The sequence below is a fragment of the Argiope bruennichi genome, chromosome 3 (assembly GCF_947563725.1).
Source record: "Argiope bruennichi chromosome 3, qqArgBrue1.1, whole genome shotgun sequence".
In the NCBI taxonomy this organism is placed as follows: domain Eukaryota; kingdom Metazoa; phylum Arthropoda; class Arachnida; order Araneae; family Araneidae; genus Argiope; species Argiope bruennichi.
The window spans coordinates 22,196,319-22,216,457 of NC_079153.1; the positions used below are offsets into that span (position 1 = coordinate 22,196,319).

Here is a 20,139-nt window from a genome sequence, read left to right on the forward strand (position 1 = left end):
TTTTTCTTTGAATTTTTTTTTTGGATGATCACTTATTGTACAAAATAGAATTGTGTTTGTAAAATAAAGATCAGTTTCTTTATTTTACCAATATTTTCAGCATTTTTAGTAATGAATTTTAGCGAAAAATTTTATAAAGTTTCATAAAATAAAAATATTAATATTATTTTTTGAAAAAACATACATGCAATAATAATAATGTACATTGCTAGGACATTAACAATGCAAAAAAGGGAAAAATAGATGATGCAAGACATTTTTTTATATATATTTCTCCATAAAACTGTAAAAAGTAATTTTTCATAATTAAAATGATTTTTTCCTTTCTTTTATACCGTTTTTTTTCTTTAATTTTACTTCAATTAAGCATGACTATTTTAGAAAATGTTATATTATACTTATATTTTATAGGAGAATTTATTCAAATGTATTAGAACTATAAATATCTTAAATAATCATAAAATGGTAAGACTGGTGTGAAGTTAATCCTTTTTCCTAAACGATTTTTGCTATTTTTCTTACGATTTTTCTAAATTGTTTAGCTTCTTTATGTGTAGTCAATTTGTAATATTTTTCTTTTTCGAGTTGGCAAATGCACAACTGATCTAATTCGAAGTCTTACTCAGAGAGTTGCATAGCACCTGTTTTGCGAGATAACTGATTATTTTTCACTTTCGCTTTGAAAATTAAGTCTCTGAAGCAATCGGTCTGAATTGCGATTCGTTTCGCTCGAGTTCTTCTTTCGCGTTCCTCTTCGTTGCCAATCATAAACATCGAAATATCGTGAATCAATTATTGTCTCTGAGTGTTAATTATTGTGTATAATATTCAGTCTTCCCAAGATTCAGACAGCTATTGTGTCTGAATTAGTGTATTTGTGTCTAGATTAGTGTATTTAGAAGAGCCAAGGTTTGTGAAATATACCGCATAATGTGATTTCAAATTTAAATTAAGCAAACTTCAACCATCTTGCTCAAGTGAATGCTGTCAGTTTATTTCACAAGTTTCTGATTAATAATCATGTTGATTGCATCAAACTGCATAAAGCACTGAAATATATTGCGCTTTTTTAAATAAGTAACTTTTTTAAAAAATATAAAGTTTTTTGTTGGTGTGTATTAAATTAAAAATCATTTGAATTTAGAAATTTCAAGTTAAGCTTTAAATATCTGTCCGCTGCAACACCTAGCATAACGTCAAACATTGGAAGAATAGTAAAGTGTAAATGAACTTTTGATTAAATGAGTTCATTTTTATGAGTTATTCACAGTAACGGGTTTCATCAAAATTGCCATAGTACAGGAGTGAGAAATGTATAAGTAAATCTTAAGATGATATTGTAAAAATGATATGAAAAAATGACTGTCTGATTTCAAATTCGTTTGATTAAAGCTTAAATAAGGAATAATTTTGTAAATTATGCTCTTCAACATATCACGAAACTGAAAGTAGGAAAAAAAATATTAAAAATTGCATTTACTAAACTTTGCTGCGCATATACACACAAAAAACAACGATACACCAATAATCATTACAGACATCCATAGTTTCTTTATTTGTCAACGTAGTATGAAAAAGAATGAAAAGAGTTTAATAACACATATTAGTTAAAAGTTAACTTACGATTTATTTTCTACGTTTTTGTTAAAGAATGAAAAATGTCGCTTCATTTTTTAACGTAGGACATGCCTCACATTTTAATTTTTCTTTTGATTTTTTTTTTACATTAAGGTTATGTTGGGATAGTGGTAGACTTTAAGTAGGGAGAGTGGCATGTTAGAAGCCCACTTCGCTATGTATATGAGTACAGTACACCTACCTAACATTCTAAGATGAACATCTACAGAAGGACGCGGTACTTGTCTGAAGAATATAAAGCCGGTTCAGCTCTTTTTTTCTATTGGGCTCATTACCGAATGTTTTAAAAACATACAGAAATATTATAGTACGCTCCCGAGTATTCTGCTAGCAACTATCCGGCCTAGTTTTTTTTTCGTAATTAAACGAGGAAGGCAACGCTTTGCATTGGCAACATTGCGAAGGCATTAGAATCGGGCGTCTACTATGATCCGCTTAAATGTCATGCGCAAAAATCAAGTTATGACAGAAAAAGAGCAGCGTTCTGCTCGTCGTTCATTGTTTCGTCAATATGTAAGGACCTCAGTTCTTGCCGCTGTTCCTGATTATAACTGCACAGTACGTACAGTATTCGTAAATTCGCATTCTACTTAGTTTAAGATAAATGGAGGGCTTAGTACTCAATAAGAAGTGAGAAAATACTTATTATAACAGTGAGTATTGGTATGAAATCTTTGCCTTCTGGTATTTTTTGGCCAAAGAAATGAGTTCATAGAACTCCGGCCTATCCGGATTTTTTGTTATTTAGCCTGCCCTTCCGCCACACTAGGCCAGATACTCAAGATTGTACTACAATTTAGAAAATCAATCAATTTTCATATTGCAGTGTTTGCAATATATTAGCTTAAATGAATCAATATATTAGCTTAAATGAATCGATATATTAGCTTAAATGAATCGATATATTAGCTTAAATGAATCGATATATTAGCTTAAATGAATCGATATATTAGCTTAAATGAATCAATATATTAGTTTAAATGAATCGATATATTAGCTTAAATGAATCAATATATTAGCTTAAATGAATCAATATATTAGCTTAAATGAATCAATATAATTTAGTAAAATGAATTCAAATTCAAGTGAATAAATTAAGCGAATTCTTTAAATATCGTAATGTCATCGTATTTAAATTTACTGTAAAAGTCTTGATCCACATTATGCTGATAAATTCATTCAATTCAATCGTGAAAGGCCTACGGGAATGTTGAAGTATTAATGTTACTTACATGATTAACTTTCATTTCGCTAACCTTCATAATGTAATTACTGAATTTAAGGTTTTCTTTTTTTATATAATATAGAGCAACGATATATATGTTTCATTATTTAAATAATAACAATGACTCACACGGTAAAAGCAGAAATGTATTCATTTATCAATGTCCCTTCCTCGTTACCGGTTCCGTGCATCGTTATTATTTACATGCGATTCTAAATAGACATCATCGGCTGGTATAATAGACGGCTACAAAATGTTTTGTCCTTCCTCTAGACGAAGGCCGCCGCTTTCTCTTTTACCCGTTACTTGAGGTCGTTCCAAAAAGCGCGCATTTGCCGAACCAAACAAACAATGGGGGAATAAAAAGTGTAATCAGTCTGATTCCATGAAAAGGCCGTCCAGTGTTTGGGGAAATGTCAAATGCAGCAAATTTGCGCGCGTTGGTTGTCCTTTCCCTTCCAATTTTCCACGAGGGTTGGGGGAGAAAGTTTTCTTTATCAACAAGATCTCGCGCTGGAGCGGGTTTTGCCCAGCCGGCTTCTTAGTATATATATAAAAAGGGAAACTGGTATCCTGTAAACATTTGCTGCCCGTGAATAGAGTGATGTGTTTATGCAATCGATACTCATAAGATAACGAGCGAACTTTTTATTACTACCTCAAAAAAGTGGATTCTGTGGAGAGAAGTTAAATCCGACATCAACTTGTTTGTAAGCACTGCAATTTTAATTTATTTATGTTTTTTAAAAATCTTTATTTAATTATATCTCTTTAAAATAAATGTCAACAGTATTTAAAAACATTTCAGTTGAATAATTCCTGTAATAAAAAAAAATGAAGTAAATCTAATTTATATTGGGTTACTGGTTTGCATATAATTTTTTATTTAAAAAAAGAAATTACATTGACGTTTAAAATTATGTATTTATATTACTTTTATAATTGTAATTTTATAATTAGATACTTAACAGCCTATTGTTATAGTAGTTTATGAGGCTGCCAATAATAGTTAATATACTTCAAATGATGAAAAGTCTCGATAGTCTAATGGTAAGCTCTCAGCTTCGAAGTCCGATTGCAGAAAAAATACAGCATGCATGCAGGTTGTCAGTTCTTGTATCATGTTTCAAATATCCTCATTTTATTTGGGCATGGGAGGTCCAAGAGCAAGTTACTAGCCAGGGGCTCTCTTCTTCATTTACTCAGAATTAAAAATTAATAAACTCCCTCGCAAAATAGCTCTCTCTTTAGTAGCTTTTAAATGATGCATTTGCGTGACTTTTAAACAAAGAAACCTTAGTTGATCTCAATCTGATAATCAGTTTTCATGAAGAACAATCTTGTATAATGAAATTCATTTTATTTCCACGTTATTTAATCATGGTTAACGAAAAGAGTCAGGTGACTCTAATTCGCACGCTTTCCTTTGAATCTATGTTCTTAGTTTGAACCATGTGAAGAAAAATCCTTTCTATTATTATTATTTAGTTACATATTATTTTTTATTCTGTTGCATTATTATGCGAATAATGATGAAAAAACTAAATTAATTAACTAACTAAAACTAAACTAAATTAAACTGACTAAATTATTCAGTGCCATATGTAATTTTTCAGTCTTTGCATTTTGTTTCATAGCTTCTACTGTTTTAACATATCTTTGAAAGCAATTTTTAAAATGCTAAAATAGTAGAATCTAACATCTAACCAAAATAATTGATTGCGATTACATGTGGTGTTCATTTTAGTAATAATTTCAAGCGAGAAATTAAAATAAGTTTAAACTCAAAAACAGAATTATTAATTTTTTTATATTAATTTGAACTGTCATAATATTATTTAGCTATTTTTATTTGATTTTTTAAAAAATCACTAATTTATATCTTGCTATATGGAGTTTTTGGAATTTATTCATAGTATTGTAGGATTTTAGAGATATTTAATTAAACTATTTACTTTTTTTTTTATCAAAATGAGCGTGATAAATAAATATAAAACTTTTCCTTGTTGATTATTTTATAAATGATTAGTAAATTTTTTTAAAAAAACATACATGTCTTTAAATGATCAGTAAAACATTAAAAATAATACATAAGCTTTAATCTTTAATACAGTATATTTAAGTTTCAGTATATTACAGTATACAGTATACAGATTTTACAGTATATTACACTATATTTATACAGTATTAAGCGCTTAATTGATCAAGTGACCAGAAAAGAATAACAGAAATTATATATTGATTTTATTATCTATATGTGAAAAACATTAGACAAACCAATTAAAACTGTCACTGATAGTTTAGCAATTCGTTTGACTGAATTACTGATATATCACTTTGAATGATTACAAATTATTATTGCAGGAAATAAGCGAATAAGATGATTGCGTGGATTAACTTAACTAAGGTTACTCTAGCTTTAAAGAAAGATGTTTTAATTACTCAATGGAGAAATTGGTAGAGTGGTCTAGAGCGTGTTTATTTTATTTTTTTTATATGTGTAAGTAAAGCAATCTAATTTTTTCAATTTACGGAAGCAAGATGAAAATATGCTATCTAGCACTTTGATACACGTCATATATTGTTATAGTTTATGATTTTTATTGTTGAAAAATAAAATTTTAAGTCATTCAATTATTTAGTTGTTCTTAGCACCGGCAAACACTTTACCATAAGAGCAAACCCTCTTTGGATGATGAGTTTAGTGGAACTAAATTTTTTTCCGTACGATGTTATGCCTTTTTATACGGATAAATTAACTTTGAATCAATATTATGATATAGATGCATATCTGAACTAAATCATGTGATTTTTTTAATTAATGTAAACAGGACATTAAGGCAAATGCTTTAAGTTTAAAATACAGCTTTGCACAAAAAGATTGATCTATTGATTAATTATTTTTAAAATTTTCCTTCTAGGAGCGTTGATTTTAAACCACTTTAGATCAATTAAGTTAATTAACTTAGTAGGTGCATTCATGCCAAAAGAAAAGGTTTAGAAGTTTTTCTTTAAATATAAAGTTTGCCATAAATTAACGTCAGTATTTTTCTAAAATTGAGTGTTCAAATGCCTTTTGTATGACTACATCAAAACTTAAATGAAACTGATGTTGCGATTTTATTTGACTGATCGACTCAGTCCAAAATTTAATGTTGCTGAACGGTATGAGTAAACACTTCCTACAAAAGTCATAGGTCATGGTAGATTATAATGTATTTTATTTTCTTATGTGAAATACAACTAGAAAAATCTTACTTTAATTTCGATTTATCTGATCCAGAAAATTTGTTCAATTGATTTTATAGGAAAAGATCAAAATCTTAATGCTTTTTCTTGATATCAATCTTTTTTACCAATCGTTGAAGTAAAAGAGGGTAAACAAAAACTGAAGAGAAAAAGAAAACAAAACCTTCGATTCAAGCAAAAAAAATCTGAGAAAAAAATTTGTGATTTCCGGATTTCTGCTTAATTTTATAATACTTTCCTTAATTCTTGTTTCTATAAAAATATATTTAATTTTAATTGCAGTCTCAATTATGCTCTTAAATATTAAAAAAAAAATGCCATCTTGTAACCCTCGGCTTATAAATAAAGCCTTTATCGGCTGCCATAATCGCAATTCAGTAAACAATAAATACAAATAATAGTGAATGATGTAAAAGTAGATTTTTGTTGGGCTTGGTTTTTCCAGAACATGGGGGGAGGGGAGGAGGAGATTGGGTGCATCTAAGATCTTATAACGCAGATTGATGGAGAAGCGCTTCCAGAACTGGCTTTTGCGTCATAAATTGCATCTAGTCGTCCAGATTTTTCTTATTATGTGTCAGACGAATCCTCCAAAAAAGACCGGTCCTAATGGACGACACCTGTTCGAATACGTCAGTGGATATTTGGAAACATGGTATCCATTTGGGTGCGATGACTGCTCTTCATACCCTGGAGGCGCCTATGGTGCGTCTCCACGGATAAGAAAGGAAGAGTAAAGAAAGTGATCTATAAAAAAAATATAAAAAAAAGAACAGAATTGAAATTTGATGACGGCAGTAGTGCCTCAGAAGGTCGTTCTCAGCTGACTTTTTTTTATGTCTGGAAAAATTTCTCAGAACAATGTTAAGAGAAAAGGTCACCTGCATCTTTGTTTCTGTCCAGTAAAGTCCGCTTTGACTATAAAAATGTTGTGACAGGCTAGAGATTGTTCCAACATTCATAGACTTCTAGCGATAAATCTTGTCCAAGATAATCATCTGATTCTGTAAGTGATTATGCAGGGAATTTTCACTGTAAAGTACAACCAGTTCAATTGCTTCTAGAGAGACAGGTCCAGTAATTTTAAGATAAACGATTTAATTCCTTCACGTAAATTTACTTCTTCAAGATAATGGGATGGTGATATATAACATTGTGAATTTTTCATGAGGGTATTTAAACAGAAATAATCCGTATGCATAGCTCCGTTGTCTGACACGTGTTGAATAGATATTTTAAAATGGTTGCAGCTGTATTTATAATATTTTTTTTGAACCCGGAGTATTTCTTATTCCAAAATATGATGAATATTTCGAGCATGACTGATGTGACCAAGGACTTCTGTGTAAAGAATTCCGAAACTGTTCCAAGTGTTGCTATGCTTCCTCTTGGCATTTGTTTTTAAAACTACTTTCCATATTTTTAACAAGAATTACTGTAGAGTATATTATTCGTCTTAACTATTTCAAGAGAAAGTCTGCATTGTTTTCATTCATTTCTGTGAAGGTTGGAGACTAGGAAGAGGAGAAACCCACTCTTTTAGTAGTAAACTAGAATAACATTATAATCATGACAACCATTGACTTGAAAAAATTAGTAAGTAAATGAATTAATTATTTCGGAATGACCATAGAATTTTGTATTCATATAACAAATGAACAAAGAATTTTTAAATTCATATAATGTTGCTGTTGATTTAATGAATTTTTAATTGTTTGAGTTCATGGACGTTATGTTCGTTGCATCAATTATTATCGATTGAATGATAAAGTTAGTTCTTATTTCTGTGACATTGAAAAGTTATTTCTTTTTCAGCCGTGAGTAGGGGAGGATGCTGAGGGGTTGGTTCGACGCGTTCCGTAGCGACGGAGGCCCCACCCTCTACACTTTTGCCAACCGCACCCCCGTAACGGAGGATGTGCGAAACGTTCTCATCTATGTCTCCTTCTCCACCATCTTCGTCGCCTTCCTCATCGTTTTCCCGGGAATCCGCAAGGAGGTAAGCTCCCATATTTTTGTAATAGATCTTGTCTTCGAGTTTTCTCTGCCCTTCTCTCTCATTTTATCATAGAATTAAAAAAATATTTGGGAATATTTATTTTTAAATGAACATCAAAGCTTATTAGTGACAAGTTCATTATTTCAGTTCTGAGAATAAATTAAGGTGAATGCTAAAAGTATTGATTAAAATGTGTAATTTTATCAAAGTAAGAAATAAAGCAAAAGGATCAGATTTACTTGTTTTTTTTTTTTTTTTTTTTTTTTTTTGCTTAAAAAAAGTGTGGTAGCTCTTTATCGTAATCAATGATTAAAAAATTTTTTCCAATCTGTTTTTCTTTTCTTTTCTTTTCTTTTTACTTTCTTCAACCAAATTATTATTTGTTAGTAAAAAAAAAAAAAAAAAAAAAAAAATGTTGAAGAACCAACTTTTAAATGCTTCATATTTCAAATTACTGATTTCCTTCATTGAAATTATTGATCCATTATTCGTTTGAAATTAGATCATGTTGCAGTTTAAGGAAATGTAATTGCAATCACAACTGTTAAGATTATTAAAAGCCGATTGTCCCGATGATGATAAATGACATCATCTGATCAGAAAGACTTAATTTGGAAATATTCTTTTTCATATAAACTCGATAAAAGGTTTGAAGTTTGTATTTCAAACTAAATATATGCTCTGAGAAATGAATAGAAGACATTCCTTCATATGCACAAGGAGCTTCATATGCGATTCTAAAGATGTTAGTTATACCTGTATTTTATTGTCAATTACATCGTTTGTTACATTATTTTTTGAGACAATGCATTGAGAGATTTAATGGTTTTTACAATTAAAATTAAATACGTCAATTTAGGCTTAAAATCCTATGCATGCATTTCCTTTCGTTAATTACCTCATCTATGTCAGAGTAGAAAGTTGCATAAGGCTGAAATTACGGAAGCACCGAACATGTTCCACATTCTTTGAAAACAGTTTCTTATTCCTTTTCTAGACTACTTGCTTCCATTGTCTATAAGCTATTATGATTTCTTTTAATTTCAATTTAATTGCAAACATATAATGTGAACTTCATTTTGTCTTCAAATATTTTCTTTAAAACATACTCACAATAAATAAAAACAAAAAAAATTGCTTCGATTTTATATTTATATATGATAGTTCATGAAATTTGAAAGCTCAGTATTTTTTATATGAATAAAATAATACCACTGTGTATATATAATGCAAATTATTAATTATTCTTTATTATATTGCTGTTCAATATTTCGTTTTCCATTTTATTATTTGACTTCTGAAAAGATGAGCTTATATATATATATATATATATATATATATATATATATATATATATATATATATATATATATATATATATATATATATATATATATATATATATATATATATATATATATATATATATATATATATATATATATATATATATATATATATATATATATAAATTAAATGTTCATAATTTTAAGAAATTAATTTATAAAACACTCAAAAGCTCTTAAATTAAATACAGATAATATGATTATTATAGCTAACATGTAAAGTAAAAAAGTATGTGTAACTGACTAAAATACAAATAATTTTACTATAAAATTGTATGGAATTTCTTTTAGCAGATTATATTTAGTATACCGTAAAATAAATTTCCTCTTCATAAATAATAAGTGTAGACTTAAACCTTTAAAATATTTTTCATTTATTTTTTTTAAATTTCTTTATATGCCACGTTTCATTCATAGTTTCCATAGAATTTAAATATTAACTTTTTTTTTCATTCACACGTGTTATACAATTAGTTATTAATAGCAAAAAATATACATGCTTAGAAATGATATTTGAGATCAAATACCTTTCGATTGAGTTATTTTGTTAGAGCATAATAAATTTATCTTTCATTTAACAACAAAAAAATACTTTCACATTCTTCAAAGCAAACACCTTTATTGTGTCAATTAAGTGAAAGTTCAGTCCTTTAAAATGGAGCCCATCGGCATCAAGCATGCAAATAAGCTGTGAAAATAATATATTGGCTCATATAAAATATTGCTCAGACTGGAATAAAAAAACTAACGTAAATTAAATCAGATACGATAAAAACTGCCTCCAAAAAATTACTTTTCTATATCCTAAAGGTGTTATGTGTGCTTAATGTTACTGATTTACAAATTATGCAAATGCTGTTACCGTAGCTTAACATTCTGGAATGATTTTTTTTTGTAGCTTAAAGCAACTAAATTTGAATTATATTTAATTAAGTGCTGTTAAATGACTTCATAAACAATGATTAATTAGCATCGCTATTTTATCGAAAAGTTCATCTCTGAGAATTAAAGCGCTATCACACAGGAATAATTTATTTCCCCTTTGTGATAACATCTGTATTTATAAAATGCAACATCGTATTTTTTACATTAAAAAATATTCGAAAACAAGCACACACAAAAAAAATTGATGAATAAGTTAAATTATTTTTATTTTTTTACCTATTAAAATGAATATACAATATGCATTTTCTAATTAAATGAGTTACTTAAGAAATAAGTTTTTTAAGTCATAAAATTCATTTAAATAAAATAACAATATCAACATAAAACCACAATATTTGTTATTGTAATGTCTTCTTACATATCGCTTCTAGATAGCTTAGAATTCAAGACTAAACTAATTTAAGTTAAAATTGAGCATTATCTATTTAAATTATTCTTAATCTGTAAGTTAAATTGTATGTTTCAAAATATATTTTTTATCTGAGATAAATAGAATTTTTATGCTGAAAAGGAGAAATTATATTCTTGAATGAGTACTTATTAAAATAATCACACTTCTCAAGCTGCATTGTGAGAAGAATATGTTTTGCTTTCTCAATATTTTCAGGCAAGGTCTTTTCATATAAATTTGAAAATGATTATGGATTTTTTAAATTGAATATCATATATGTTCAAAATAAATCAGCGGTAATGGTCTCCTAAAAACTTTCCAGACGTTCCTGCATATTGTATAATTGGTGTTTTTTTGTATTATTAATTGCATATATTTGGCAGTTACGAAAAGGCTTGTCTGTGATATGTTTTTTTTTAGTGTTAATTGCTGAAATAAGGTCAATACACAATAATTAAAACATCAAATGTATATGTTGGGTGCTTTAAAAAAACGGATTGAAGCCAAAGTTTGACAAAGAATTACAAATGCAGTCACAAATTCGCCAACCAAATTTCATATATTTAAATCATCGTATTTTTTAGTTATTCGCGTTTATGTGCTTGTGAAAGTTCAGATGGACAATCTCTTTACAGATATTGTTCCAAATTTGATGGGTATCTAAACTTTGGATGTTAAATCCGTGTTTCAAATTGTATCCTTCTAGCTCTATTCGTTTGAATTTAATGTCTGAAATCCTATTTGGACAGCTGGTCAGACAGACATCCACTGAATGGATTTCATTGAAAATCTGATATTCTTGTACCAAATTTGAGCCGTCTAGACCTAAGCGTTATTAGTTATCTTCTTCAGAGACAGACAAAATGAGACAGATTGAGAAATGAGTTTTTATTTTGGACTCATGTAGGACTGAAAGGTGGAAATTCTTCAAAATCAGAGTTCAATTTTTTTTTTTTTTACAATTATAAAATTCCTCTTTGCATTTAAAAAATTAAAAATAAGTAAATAAATACAATTTAAAAAATAAATTAAATAAATAAATGCAAAAATAAAATAAAATAAATGAACAAGAAAAGAAAACCAAAGGAAAAAATTATCTCTGCTAAATTCACTGTTTGCAGTTAGTCTTATTCAAGCAGTGAGCAACGATGAGAAGATAGAAGGTACTCTTATTTTGGACAAAGACATCCTCACATTTTTATTGATCTTTGAGGATTAGCACCCATCCAATTCGACACATTTATAATGCATTGTAGCCAAAAGGGAATGTCAAGTCGTAAGAATTGCCTCGGAGCGATTTTTTTTCCGGTTGATTGATTTGGACAAAATGAACATTTGGTGAGCTTGCACAATGGTTGATAGAAACAAAACGTTTCCAAATGGACTCGGACGGGATTGCGCTATCAGAGTAACAAATGGAAGAAGGAACATTCCGGGGGGTTCAAGGTTGGCGCGCGAAAGAGAGCGTTGCGGCGGATTAAATGCGTTCACGGCCAATGCTTAGATTGGGTAACTAACACTTCTTTTGTCACAGTCTCTTTTATTTCTGATATTACTTTTAGTAAAAAGTATTAAAATGTTGCGAAATTTGAAAAATTTCCTTATATCGCCAAAATTGTTATAGTGGATATTTTGAGGCTTCTCCTTTCATACCGATGGAATTATGTACAATATTTCCTTACGTAGCTTTAAAAAATGAAAAAACCATATTTTATTTTAGTTCAGACGAACCCGAACTATAATTCATATGATTACATCGAATTCAAGCCTGTTTCTCAAGCAATTTAACCAAATCATTACAATAAAAAATTAAATTAAAATCAATAAAGTTAAAAACTTTCTATGATTTGCACTTTAAATGAAACAGAATCTTTTAAATAACAAATGCCTTGAAGAACTCCTATCAGTCCAGAATTATTTTTGATCAGTTTGCTTGGAACTATTTTTGCCTTCCCCTATCAGTATAAAGCCGAATATCGGATCTCGCCGATCTGACTTCATCATTAAATGTCTTCATTGTAAAAAAGCAATGAAAAAAAGCAATGTCAGTGATATGAAGGGGGGCAATACCATTTCTATTCCATTTGTAAAGAACGGCTCTTTCGAAAATGTCTCATTGCTCATTGCACCATTAAAATCCATCCCTATTTCCCCTCAAATAGTAAAAGTTTTAAGAGGAAGATGTCTGCACATGAGTCATCCCTGTTATTTGACCTTAGTTCAAAATTATTGAATCCAATCTACAGTTGCCTTTAATTTGGTTCAAAACAGAAAGTTAAACCCAAATAACAATAAATCTACATTATTACTCAATAACCTCATTTTGGCACCATATTTTTAAAAAAATGAAAATTATGATTTAATGTTCATAAAAGTATAAAAAGTGTTTTTTATATTGCAATAAATGTTCAAATTGGCCACTGATGACATTGCAATAGACCTTAGCTCGACAGATCAGGTTAAACCTACATTGGGATAAAAACCAATGATTTTTTTTTTTTTGATGATGATGGTCAGCTACATGATTAATGGTTTTTACGATGATGGAACAGTTCGATATTTTTTCAATTAAACTGTTTTTTTTTTTTTTTTTTTTTTTTACTTTTAAATATTATTTTCCTCTCAAATATAAACTTCGAAAATAAAAAGTCGCTGTTAAAGAATAAAAAACCCACTAGACAAGATCATATTATAGAGAAGTTTATACTAGAGAAGATCATATAGGGAAGTTCATGTTCTCTTTTCCACTGAAAAGCAGATCATTGCATTCATGATTCTCTTACAAACAAAATATCTAATAAATTGACTAACCATTCTGTGTGCTGAATTTCGAGTTACGCAATCGCTGCGCTTAGCAACAAAGACGAATTGTGCTGTATATGGATAACTTTTAATAACTTGCATAGATTTCTCTTTTATAGATTTAAGGGCAAAACAAGCGATAATGCATTTCCCTAAATCGTAGAACAATATTAAATAAAAACTTATTTTTAGTTTCATGTTTCTTTCGTTGACATATCATATTTTTTTTGTTTCTCCTCTACAGCAATAAAAACGAACATAACATTAAAAAGAAATTAACTTGAAGATATTGAACGTTTAATAATACCAAGTCTCTTTTTGAAACCTCCTTGTGGAACTCGTAATTTTGAACCGGGATCAGATAACGAAGACGTTACATGAGCTATCATTTCTCCCTTTCTCCAAACATCTGTACCTCATCTGAGAGATCATGTTTATCCAACTCATCAGATTTACGGTTCATCAGGTCCACGCTTGCGCCAAATCTATAGTGAAATGGGGTTTCGATCTTGGAACCTCTCAGCCCCGAAATCAAGCACTTACTAATAATCTGCTACATTCTAGTGCAGTTCTGATATTCAGTTAGAAGCGATTATTGAAATAGAAAATAGCAATTTTGGCAGTTTCAGCTTTGGAAAATAAGCAAAAACGGATGCAAAATCGGCCGTGAATGTAAGCTTTTTGTCATTTTAATTTGTGAGGAAAGGCGAATTTTTTTTTTTTTTTTAAATATTAGTTTGACATGAAAGCTCAGAGAATGATTAATTCACATAATCAAAGTTCCAAATTGGGACTGAATTCAGATTAGAGTTGCTTTGGGGCTGAATTCCGAATTCAGCCCCAAATTCCCCCAGCAGTTCTAAAGGAACTTCAAAACAAATATTCGGATACGGCATACCATATTCCGACTTCAAAATGCACGAAACAACAAAGTGTATAAGTTTATTTTTGTTTGGTTGTATTATATTAATTTATTTCTTGTCAAACAAGTTTAACAATTTTTTTAAAAAATTTTTGATTTTAAGATTATCTATAATTTTTTTTAAATATTTGAAATAACTTATTCTAAGAGTCCGTCATTCAAGTAATATGACAAAAGGTAAAAGATTTCATTGGTGTCACATTAAATATTAATTTAACTAAAGGAGAAAAAAAATCAACTCATATACTTTTTAGTTAACTAAGTCCTTAATTTTTAAAAAATATTTTCTTTGTTTTGTAGATATTCTTTTTATTTCTAGATAATATATAAAAATATTTAAACTTAAACAGTTCTACGACTGAATAAAAATATTAAATCTATTATGAAACTCGATTTCTAAAACTTAAGAAAAAAACATAAACTGTTATAAAATTCATGATATCGCTAAAAAAACAAGCTCGTTATACAATTCATTGGAGGCGTTTGAGATGAGCGTCCTTTCCAAGCGACTTCATTAAGAAAATCAAAGGAAACGTGATCAAGAGAATTGTTACATAACCGAGGTTACCCGGAAAGCCTTGCAGCACGTGCAAATGGAATGGTCATTTACCAAGAGAATGGGCGTAGGCTATGACCTTGCCTCCTCATTACGAGAGTCGAGCTTTGTAGGTAAGGTTTGTAGAGAGAGATTTTTCTTCTTTAGACCACAACCTACGAATTCCGAATTCTCGCAGATATCCTTCAAATCCTTAACCCTGTGATCATGATAGGGCAAAATTTCGTTGCAGAAAGTTTAGTAACCAAAAGGAAGAAACCTAATGTTATTTTGCCACTGATTGACATTGCAAAAACAATTTAGAAGAAAGCGGTACGATTATATTCAGAAATGATTGAGTGTTTACTCTAGTAAATGGCAAATTATTTACTTAGCATTTAAATTTTTGCTTTATCTTAATTATTATTATGCTAAATGATAATTTTATATGTTTTAATTAAAATTAATTTAATTCTATTAGATACTATCTTGGCAAGGCTTCAATTAGTTTATAAATCTTTGTTATCAGACCTTTTAAAGTTCTTTAAAGGTCTGAACGATATAGATATGAACGATAGCGAAGTGATATGATAACTGGTCCCATACTTTTTTCTGTAATTCTGGTGAGAAACTTTGAAAGGCGGCAGATAGATTAATATTCGATATTTAGATTCTGGGTTTTTGATTTCCGATGAACAACAAAGTTATATTTTGTTTTGCTTTCTTTTAATAATCCTGCGAAGTTGGAACATGTATTTAGGAGCATCCTGTATTTCGAATTCAGAAAATTGGTGAATTCAAGCACTTCAAAAAACAGCTTTCTTTACTCTCCGATAACCTCAATTAAAAACCAGAGCCGATTCAAGAACATTCGACAGTGTCCTGTATGAAATTATTTTGGTGCCCCTTTCCTTTAGTACATCTTAGCATCTATTCCCAACAGGATCAAAATATGCAAACATTTTTTTGATGTAATATATATTTAAAATGCAGTAGAAGACAAAAAAAAAATCGTATGTAGTTAAAAATTATAGATGGCGCATAATGTCGTTTCATGTCACTCAAGCTTCTTTGATGTTTTTTATGTTAAACTTGCTTGTCTCATGATTTTGTCCATCTGAAATAGAGGGGAGAATGTTGATAGGGCTATCCCATCCTTCCCCAAAACCAGTCAAGACACAATGTAAAGGAAAAAAGATTGGCTATTTCTCGCTCTCATTTCCTAAGTTTGCTTTCCATTTGCTTTCTTTTCTATTGTGTTCTAGAAGGCAGCCATATAACGCAGCAAATAGCCGTATAAATTCATGATTAACCTTAGAATGTATGACTTTTTATTGTTTAACTGAAAATATATGTATTTTGAATAACTGCATACAATTTAAGAAAATTATTTACCAATTTTTAAATTAATTTAAAAAAATTTAAAATGTGCCAAATGGCTACATTGTGAATTAAACGATTTCCCAATGACACAAATCACATTATTACAATTTTGCAATAAAAATAAAAGTCCCTTTTCACCAATATATTTTTTATAATGCGAAAAAAAATTTTTATGGTATTTTTAATGATAGAACTATTATTACAATAGCCATCTTAGTGTTTTTCCTAATTTCCCTACTGATTCTAGTATCGCTATTGGCATTTATCGGTCTTTTCTAACTATTTAATAAAAAAAGAAACTGTTAAGAAAGGATATACAAATACTCATTGTTGCCCTGTGGAAAATTATGTGACGTTTATACGTTACGTGACGTTATTGGAAATAAAAACGTATAGCCAGATAACTACACGATACACTGTAGGGTTAAAAACTGCCGCCCATATTCACTGGAAACCCTCTCCGCGGCACTTGTTGCGTACTCTGGAAGCGGTCCTGTTAAAAACGGCACATCATTTTCGCGACCTGAAATGTTTCCGTTGTCAATGAATCATTTGCAAGATATTCGACTTACATCAGCATTCGAAAGTTATCCATTGCAGCAGAACTTCTATGCAAAGAACAAATAACATTTTGAAACATGCATTATTGAGCGAAATATAAGTTTCAGAATTACGGATTAAAATGTTCTGGAAAAAGATTTCTGGAAAAGAAAAAAGTTTCAGATATAAATTTTGATATGCAAATGTTTTTTCAGCAAAATATTCTTAAAACTAGTTATTATCATCGTAGGTTGGCCCATTTATCTTGTTATATAACAAAAGGTAATTCATCGCAAAAAATGCCAATCAAAAAATCCACACTAGTTATTTATGATAATAAAAAACGGCATTGATCTATTTTTGTCCTTCATTAGCATAAACTCCGTGATTAATAAACAAGAAAAAATTTCTTGAATTCCTTCTTCTAACCACAAAGAAATCTAATGAGAGGAAATTGTTGTTACACATCATTCTACTTCAAATACCTAGACCGTGTTTTTTTAATTTGACGTGGGAAACAACTCCATTACAGAAAACTTTTTCATGCTGTTAACGTTCAGCTACGTTACGTAATAAATAATAATATCTCTTTTTTTGTGCTGATATATTGAAAAAAATTTAGAAAAGATTTACTTTCATATTGAATAGATTTTTGAAATTTACTTCAGATAAATTAAATTTCTGTTACAGAATCATTGCCCATTTCCTACTTAAAATTTAATCTACTCATTGCTACAAAAACATTTTTGTTTGCTTAATTATCCTACTTTTTTCTTTAACCTTTTACAACTGATTCATTTTAATATTGCCATATGTAAAGCCATATGCTTGGCGCAATATGGCCAAGATTGGCTCTTGCGCCAAAAAAACCCCCAACCAACCAACCAGATAAATTAATGAAGGAAATAACCTATGCATTTATCTTGTACAACGGATCCTATCCTATGATGCTTTTCACAATTCGAAAGAATGCCTTTTTTTAACCACGAATATTCCTATTTCTTGGATAAAACAGATGTCTGTAGATCTTAATTAGGTCATATTCCAATAATTTTCTTTTTCTTTAACTGTAAAAGGTAACGGTTTTAGAGTAATTTTGCAATTTTTTAGAACTTTATTATCAATTGAAAATTTTGCATCAACAAACTAATTATATTTATTAAATGTATATGTTTTCATGTATTCATATGAAAAAAAAATATGCTTCAAAGAATTTCAAAAATGTTAATATTATTGATTAAAGTTTTTGCAATTATTTAGATCTCAATCTCTCGAAAATGCAGAAAAAGGTTACATTTCATCAAATTTTGTGCATATGTTAGAGTAAGGTTCTTTATATTGGGATTAAAGATCCAAATTAGGATCGAGTAGAACATTGTTGAACTCAGTAAACGTCCGTCGAGATAATTTTAAAGAAATTTTAATATTATTTGGCAAAGATAGATTTAAAATATCTTAGCTGAAGACATTATAAAAAAAGTGGAATATTTTTTTTAAAAATTATATATTTTCATATTTTTTCCCAACTAATGCTCCATTTGTTTTATTGTTAAATAATGATGTAAAATCGAAGATTATAATTGATTCGCGAAATCTTTTTCTTCCGAAAAAAGTTAGTTGCAGAGAGAGGGAAAAACTAAAATGTTAAAATAGAGAACATACTCAGAAAGTGAGTAATTGAAAGTTATTATGCATTGAGTGGTATATTTTATCATTAATTGAGAAATAAATCATTAAATACTAAATTGTTTAATCGTGCATTTTTTTTACACTAAAAAAATAATTTTTTAAATTTTTTTTTTCATTATGCATTTTTTGCACTGGAAAAATATTTTTTTAAAAAAAATCGTTTCATCATACATTTTTTTTCACCCTAGAAAAGTATTTTTTTTAAATATTTCATCATACATTTTTCACACTAGAAAAGTATTTTTTTTTTAAAGTTGTATCATCAAATATTTTTCACACTAGAAAAGTATTTTTTAAAGATGTTAAATCCCTCCTGTTAACAAACAATGGAGAAGTCATTTTCATGTTCAACAAATAAATTTCCTTTATTTAAAATAATAACCTACAATGTAATAAATTAGAATATTCATTGTATAGTTAATTGTTTGCGGTTTATGATAAGCAATTGAGTTTTATGAATTGCTCAATTGCTTGTCAAAAACCACAATTTGGAATTCACTATCGGAAAAACCTTTGCTTTTAATCATTTTTTTTATTGTTCTATGTCTTGAAATTGTCCAGTTGAAGAACTAGTTCTCTAATGGCGTCCTTGTATTTGAACAGTCAAAGGGACTGGTCTCTGGTGTTTTTTTTTTAATCTATTGATGCTGCTTAATTTTGGGGATTTACTGTCCATGAACTTTGATATTTTACAGAGTTACTGCTCTTCATTGTTGAACGGAGGTGAGCTTTGATATTTGCCAGTAGTTGTCTAAATACCAAAGTTCATCGTAGGACGCTTGTAGATCACATACGTTGAACAATTCTTTTTAGTTGATAGACTGGTTTTCAAAGAGATTCCGGAGACGAATAATGCTTACGAGATGAGCATTTAAAATAAATATTTTAGAAGATGAGGAATTCTAAAATATATCTGAATATATAGATGTTATAAATGTATGTAACTAATTCGATTCATGGGTGATTTTTATATTAATTCTTTTTATTATTATTGAAATTCAAAAGCACTAACTTCTGAATAGTGGCCTTTTATGGTCTTCGCATGCCCCTGAAATTATAATTACCGTAGCTTTAAAGTAATCTATCTGCCGTGCCCATTAATTTTCCAATTTTTAGAGAAATGTAATGTGGTTATCTTCGAAAAAAATCCTGCCTCAGTTGCATATATGCTTGGACCCCGATAGACATTTGGATCTTTTTGATTTGAAATTCAATGACGTAGGTTGGGTTTCATTTTTGTTAATAGGTCGGTTTGTTTTTGAAGTGATGCGCATCCACTTATTTGAATGAATTAAGTTCACTTTCACCATTAAATGAAATTTTCATCAAGATTGAAACTAAAGGATTTTATAGCTACTGCGACTGCATTTCTTTCAAAATGTGTCTACCCTTCCAACATCGTGTATTTAGTCATTATCATATTTTTTAAGAATCATATATATGCCGTCAGATTCTTTTAAATTTGAATGTACAAA

The 20,139-nt window shown here is 29.1% G+C and overlaps 1 protein-coding gene across 3 annotated transcripts in view; it reads left to right on the forward strand.

Annotated features, from left to right (window-relative positions):
* LOC129962633 (dual oxidase maturation factor 2-like) overlaps positions 1-20,139 on the forward strand; it is a 222,775-nt gene that overhangs the window by 53,308 nt on the left and 149,328 nt on the right. For 2 of the 3 annotated variants that reach the window (XM_056076489.1, XM_056076488.1), the window contains exon 2: positions 7,928-8,111. In XM_056076489.1, coding sequence (XP_055932464.1) covers positions 7,944-8,111 — 168 coding nt within the window. In that variant the 5' untranslated portion in view covers positions 7,928-7,943. Of the gene's footprint in view, positions 1-3,454; positions 3,574-7,927; positions 8,112-20,139 lie in introns of those variants that run through there. The other variant, XM_056076490.1, reaches the window with a different exon arrangement.